The sequence below is a fragment of the Diceros bicornis genome, chromosome 18 (assembly GCF_020826845.1).
Source record: "Diceros bicornis minor isolate mBicDic1 chromosome 18, mDicBic1.mat.cur, whole genome shotgun sequence".
In the NCBI taxonomy this organism is placed as follows: domain Eukaryota; kingdom Metazoa; phylum Chordata; class Mammalia; order Perissodactyla; family Rhinocerotidae; genus Diceros; species Diceros bicornis.
In genome coordinates this window covers 8276460-8282719 of record NC_080757.1, presented here as the reverse complement: position 1 = coordinate 8282719, position 6260 = coordinate 8276460, and the positions used below count along the sequence as shown (strand labels likewise).

At 38.8% G+C, this 6260-nt stretch overlaps 1 protein-coding gene across 2 annotated transcripts in view; it reads right to left on the bottom strand.

The window, feature by feature from the left end:
• The window catches only part of LOC131416611 (myosin-2), a 29383-nt gene continuing 23123 nt past the window's right edge, over nucleotides 1-6260 (bottom strand). For both annotated transcript variants that reach the window (XM_058559260.1, XM_058559261.1), the window contains exons 27-38: nucleotides 5614-5732; nucleotides 5276-5472; nucleotides 4396-4579; nucleotides 4153-4318; nucleotides 3937-4061; nucleotides 3458-3766; nucleotides 3167-3370; nucleotides 2495-2620; nucleotides 2234-2404; nucleotides 2046-2150; nucleotides 1830-1925; nucleotides 1-153 (exon numbers count right to left, since the gene is read on the bottom strand). In XM_058559260.1, coding sequence (XP_058415243.1) covers nucleotides 1-153; nucleotides 1830-1925; nucleotides 2046-2150; nucleotides 2234-2404; nucleotides 2495-2620; nucleotides 3167-3370; nucleotides 3458-3766; nucleotides 3937-4061; nucleotides 4153-4318; nucleotides 4396-4579; nucleotides 5276-5472; nucleotides 5614-5732 — 1955 coding nt within the window. The remainder of the gene's footprint in view (nucleotides 154-1829; nucleotides 1926-2045; nucleotides 2151-2233; nucleotides 2405-2494; nucleotides 2621-3166; nucleotides 3371-3457; nucleotides 3767-3936; nucleotides 4062-4152; nucleotides 4319-4395; nucleotides 4580-5275; nucleotides 5473-5613; nucleotides 5733-6260) is intronic.

The following is a 6260-nucleotide window of genomic DNA, read 5'->3' as shown; positions in this document are numbered from 1 at the left end:
TCACTCTTCACTTATGATTTTGGTGTGAACCTCCCGGCTCTTCACCCGCAGCTTGTTGACTTGGGACTCGGCAATGTCAGCCCGTTCCTCGGCCTCCTCCAGCTCGTGCTGGAGCTTGCGGAATTTAGACAGATTTGTATTGGATTGTTCCTCCTGAGAATAAAAATAGAATTGTAAGGAAACCATATTGTGTATCATTCTAGACTCCATAGGCCGAAGGGCATCTACAGAGAAGTTAAAATATTCAACAGGAAACATTATTGTCTTACCATCTCCTGGATTTTTCTTATCATTGAAATTAACTTTATAATTTATTTGTGGCTTGGTGTCTCATAAATAATTGCATCCCTATTTTTGCAAGCAAAACATATTGAAAGATATATGCCACAAGTAGAGCAAGAAAAAATGTAAGAGCAGGCAAGAAGTTAAGAATATTAAAGTCATACTTGTTAATGCTTGCTATAAGATGATGACCATTTGCTCGAATTAGATATTCTTTATCATATTAAGGATAAATTTCTTAATAGTTCCTTTAAATTGAAATAAGTGTTGAATTTTATCATATATTATTTTGGCACATTTCAAAACAATTACTTTTTTTCTTCTGCTTTGGATGTAATTATTCTCTTGACAGATTCCCTAATATTAAGTAATCCTTAGTTTAGCTGATTTAATCACTGATGGACAATACCCCAAATAAAGTAAGGGTTTCAGTGACTTAGTAATTTATCTTTGCTATAATGACATTATGGGTAAAACTGCCTTTAGTTTTTTCCCTCCTGTTCGCTCTTGGACTGGTTTTGGTATGAGGGTTATGCAAGCTTCTTAAAATGATTTGGAAAGCTTTCTGTCTTTTCCCATGCTCTGGAACAGCTTACATAGCTAGGGGATTATCCGTTCCTTGAAATTTTGAAAGACCCATCTGGACCTGAGTCCATTTTTAGAACTAATTCAGAAATAACTTATTCAGCCAACTTAGTAATTTATATTTTCCTATAAAAATCATCAATTTCTTTAAGCTTTCAACTGTGTTGACAGATTTATATTTTACATTAAAAAAAATAATCCTCTACTTGTATGGTTTGTCCCCTTTCTCATTCTTAATGTTGTGAGTTTGTATTTTCTTTCTTTTTTTCCTTGATTAAGCTAGTTATAAGTGTATTTATTTTATTAACTCACCAGAAATTGTCAGATATTACTGAAATTATCAAATTAGAAAATAGTATACTCTAATTCATCAATTTTTACATTTATCTCTAACAGTCCCTCTTCCTTTCATTATTTTATTATTTGTAACTTCTTTATTGGACCGTCAGTTTATTCGTTTATTTTTATTTTTGATTCATAATGACAGCATATAAAGCTATGAATTATCTTCCAAGGACAGCTTTGACTGCATTCTATAGGTTTATAAAAGTAACATCTTCCTTGAAATTTTATTTATAATGAATAATTATTCAGTAATTATGTTTTTTATTTGCAATTTAACCAAAAATATTTAGGAAAGTACATTTTTTTAACATTTAAGTCTTTGGGAATTTTAATTTAGATTTTATCATCGCTTTGCAAGTTTATCACACTGAGACTAGAGAATGTGGCCTGTGGTATTTCTGCTTTGAAATTTTTTGAGGTTTCTTTGTAGATTGAAATTTTACTTTTAAAATCAAGCTGTTAATATTACAAATAATAAGCAATAAATAGCAAATAAAAGTACGCAGTCTGTATAAAGCAAACAGCCTATTACTACAAGGATTAGTAAATCTAATTATTATCTGTTAGCTTTTCTTAACAGAGGACTTCTCTCTTCCCTCAATCTTAAGGATACTTACAGCCTCCTCAGCTTGTCTCTTGTAAGATTTCACTTTCGCCTGAAGTTTATCTACCAGATCCTGAAGCCTGAGAATATTTTTTCGATCTTCTTCAGTCTGAAAGATTATAAAAACCATAGGGCCTTACTTCAAAAGCACATGACTGTTGTATCATTGCATGTAAGTGTTTCACATATACATGGAGGAGTGCTTAGCTGATAAAAACTAGTGCTGTACCTGGTAAGTGAGTTCCTTCACTCTCCTCTCATGTTTGCGCAGACCTTTGACAGCTTCAGCACTACGTTTTTGCTCACTCTCAACTTCTCCTTCCAGCTCACGCACCTGCAAATAAGTAGGCTCTTAAGAACTTTGATCCAGTAAGGTGTTGGAAGCAAATGGAAATAGAGAGATATTAAAATACCCACCCTGGCCTCCAGTTTCTGGATCTGCTTCTTCCCGCCCTTCAGGGCCAGCTGCTCAGCCTCATCCAGACGGTGCTGCAGGTCCTTCACTGTCTGCTCCAGGTTCTTCTTCATCCGCTCCAGGTGGGCACTGGTGTCCTGCTCCTTCTTAAGCTCCTCAGCCATCATTGCTGCCTAATTAGCAGTAAAGCAAAATCAGTTGAGGAAGCTGAGATAGCACATCAAGATGCAAGTTTGACCACCACGGTGTTGCCCTCTGCTCACATCAGTGATGGCCTTCTTGGCCTTCTCTTCTGCATTGCGAGCTTCTTGGACAATGTCCTCCATCTCTCCCTGCAGTTGGGAAATGTCTGTCTCCAGCTTCTTCTTGGTGTTGATCAGGCTGGTGTTCTGTTTAAAAATAAGTTATACATTTTTTTTTTATCATATTACCAAAGTACTTAGTGGTAGCCACTTTTTGAAAAAAAATTTCATTTAAAAATCTGCAAGTCAAATGCCTTTCAATATTATATTGTTATGTAGTACAATTAAATGAAATAGAAATGTTATAGAATATTCGGCATCTTCAAGTACATAGTTCATAATTAGAGCAAACATCTCTATAATTTTATAGCTGCCATTTACCAATGAGATTCATTCACAGGGATAAAATTATAACAGATGTTCAAACATTCCATTTCTCTACAATAAAAATGTCAGTATTGATAATGAGGTTCAATAAAGATGTTAGCACAAAAGAATATGAGCACCTTTGGAATATTTTAGGAAGTGAATCAATAATAATTTATGCAAAATAAAACAGCAAAAGATTTCTCAATAATACAGTGAAAATTTGGTAGAAGTATAAAACCTGACTATCTTATAAAAAATTCAAGCTTATATTTTCTGGGACACATAAACATTTGCTGAAGGTAATTTCTTTGTGCTGAATCTCACCTGGGTGTGCAGGAGCTGGACGCGCTCACTGGCATCCAGGAGCTCCTGTTCTGCAATTTTCCTGCTCCTCTCGGTCTGTTCCAGAGTGGCCCGCAGCTCCTCGATCTCAGCCTGCAGCAGGTTGGCTCTGCGCTCCACCATGGCCAGCTGCTCCTTCAGGTCCTCCTGGCCCCGGAGAGCGTCATCCAGGTGTAGCTGGGTGTCCTGTGGAATGAACGATCATTGAGACACCCCATTCTCAGAGTTGCAGTCACCCTAACCACCCTGGGACCATCTCTTGAACCCATTTACCTTGAGGATGCCTTGGGTGTTCCTGTAGTTCCTCAGGGCCTCTGCAGCCATGCGGTTGGCATGGTTCAGCTGGATTTCCATTTCATTGAGGTCTCCCTCCATCTTCTTCTTGAGCCTGATGGCATCATTCCTGCTTCTGATCTCAGCATCCAGCATGGTCTGCATGGACTCTACGACTCTGACATGGTTTCTCTTCAACTGGTCAATTTCCTCATCCTTTTCAGCAATTTTCCTATCAATTTCAGACTTGACTTGGTTCAACTCCAGCTGGATGCGCAGGAGCTTTCCCTCTTCGTGTTCAAGAGATGCCTTAATGACAGCAAGAGGTGACATTAGCAGGGAACGGAAGCATTTGGAAGTTTTTCTGCACACCTTTCCTTCTACTAATTTTGTGCTGTTTGTCTTGTTATTCAATCTATGTGGATGGGCCTAATTCTTTTCTGAATTTATTTGTTTATAATGTATAATTTGACCTGTACCTCTGCTTCCTCTAAAGCAGCCTGAAGTTCAGACTTTTCTTGTTCCACTTGTTTCTTTATTTTCTCCAGTTCATGGAGACGTTTCCCTCCTTCTGCAATCTGTTCCGTGAGGTCAGAGATCTCCTCTATTGTTTGGGTAAAAGACAGATAGAGATTTGGTCAGACAGAGGACGTAAGAGAAAAGTTTGAATGTTATTGAAAGTGAAAGGGACTCACGCTGCAGGTTTTTGTTCTCTCGTTTCAAAGTTTCTAGCTGATCCAAGGATTCCTCGTAGGCATTCTTCATCTTGAACAGCTCAGTGCCAAGAGAACGGGCCTCCTTCTGAGAGGCCTCAAGCTCAGCATGGGTTTCCTCATACTTCTGTTTCCATTCTGCCAAGATCTGAAAAACCAAGAGTGGTTATCTGCTGTAAAGGATAGAGGAAAATAGTACAGAGCAGAGGCTACTGCAGTAATTACCTTATCGAAGTTCCTTTGCTTTTTGTCCAGTGCTGCACAGGCAGCATTAGTTCTCTCCACATCAAGCATGAGGTCCTCGACCTCATTCTGTAATCGCTGCTTCGTCTTTTCAAGGGAAGCACATTTGGCGTTCACGGCTTCTACATGTTCCTCAGCAGCCTGCAGCCGCTGGGCCAGCTTCTTCCTTGAAGATTATATATGTTTGTAGAGAGAAGTGAACCAAAACAAGGATTATGAACTATTACCACACTGAAAAGTACTGGAAACTTCATAATAATATCAATTCATTCATTCAACAAATATTGGTGAGCTCCTTTTATGAACCAGACACTGGGTACACAGCAGTGAACAAGACAAAACAGGCCTCTGCCTCACGAAGCTTCCAAACAGGTGAGAGAGAGAAAGAATAAGCAAGTGAGAAAATGCATAATAACATATTGCAGATATAAGTGAAATGAAGAAAAATAAAATAGAGTAAGGTGTGGGCAACTATTCTAGATATTCAGAGAAGGCATCTCCGAGGAGGTACCATTTGAGTCAAGATCTGACAGAAGTCAGGGAGTGAGCTAGAGGGAGGTCTGGGGGTAGAGTATTCCAGACAGAGGGACCAGCAAGTGCAAAATCCTGAAGCAGCAATAAGCTTGGTGTACTTGGCAAACAATTATCTGGATAATTGTTGGTTATTCTTTGTTTCCGTAACTAGATTTTAGGCTAGAAGGGCAGGGATCATGTTTGCTTTTTTCATGTCTTATTCTTAGGGCACTGATGAGAAGCGAATTAATGAACATTTGTGGGCTAATGCACTGAATGTTCAAAGGCTGTATCTTTATGATTCAATGTGCAAAGTTTTCTGCACATTTTCTCATATCTGTGCACATACTTGGCCTCCTCCAGCTCCTCTGTGCGCTGGATGGCGTCTGTCTCGTATTTGGTCCTCCACTGGGCAACCTCGCTGTTGGCCTTGGACAGTGTCCTCTGCAGCTCGGCTTTGGATTCCTGCTCCTCCTCATACTGTTCTCGCAGCAGGTCACAGTCATGACGGGAGGACTGCAGGGCGTGGGCCAGGGCGTTCTTGGCCTGTGGAGATAGTTACACATTCATTTTACTGGATATCTAAATGTTGAATTCTTAAGTTTCAAGACCCTTTAAAAGTTGGTGTAATGGACTCCAATTAGGGTCAGGTTGTGGGAAGAAAATGAGTCTTTTAATGATAATTACCTTTATCTCCTCTTCAAGTTGCCTCTTTAATTCCTCAATCTGTTGAGTAAATGCTAGTTTGCCCCTTGATAACTGAGACACCAGAGCTTCTTTTTCATCTAGCTGACGTGAAAATTCACCTGATAGGCAAACAAAATGGCACCATTTTTTTAAAGTTAAGAAAGAATTTTGCAAGCTTATATTAGAAGTAAATTTTAACTCTTAACACCTCCCCTGCAATTGAGTGCTCAGATGATTGAATTCTCTCCTGACATCTTCATGCTTAATGTCAAATTTATGACTTTTATGGTGAAAATTATGTATTAATCTGAATAAATAAATATATCTTACATTATTTTTGTTCTCTCCATAACTAATTCTTTCAGAGTTATATGATATTGTGCAAAACCTAGTGATGACTGTCAAAGAAGGGAGTTAAAATGTTTAATTCTACATAGTCCCAGTTTCATAAGACTGTTGAGAGATTGGGTTATCCATTGCCCTATTCAGGAATTTGGTTCACTCTGGCATAGATGAAAAGAAGCATGGTCTAGAAAAAAAGCCCTGGACCCATGCTGGTGTGACACCTAACCCCAGGCATCGCCTCAGTGTGGCCTTTCTGGAGTAGAGCTTGATCCAGTCCTGTTGAAGTCTTTATCTCCAATGTT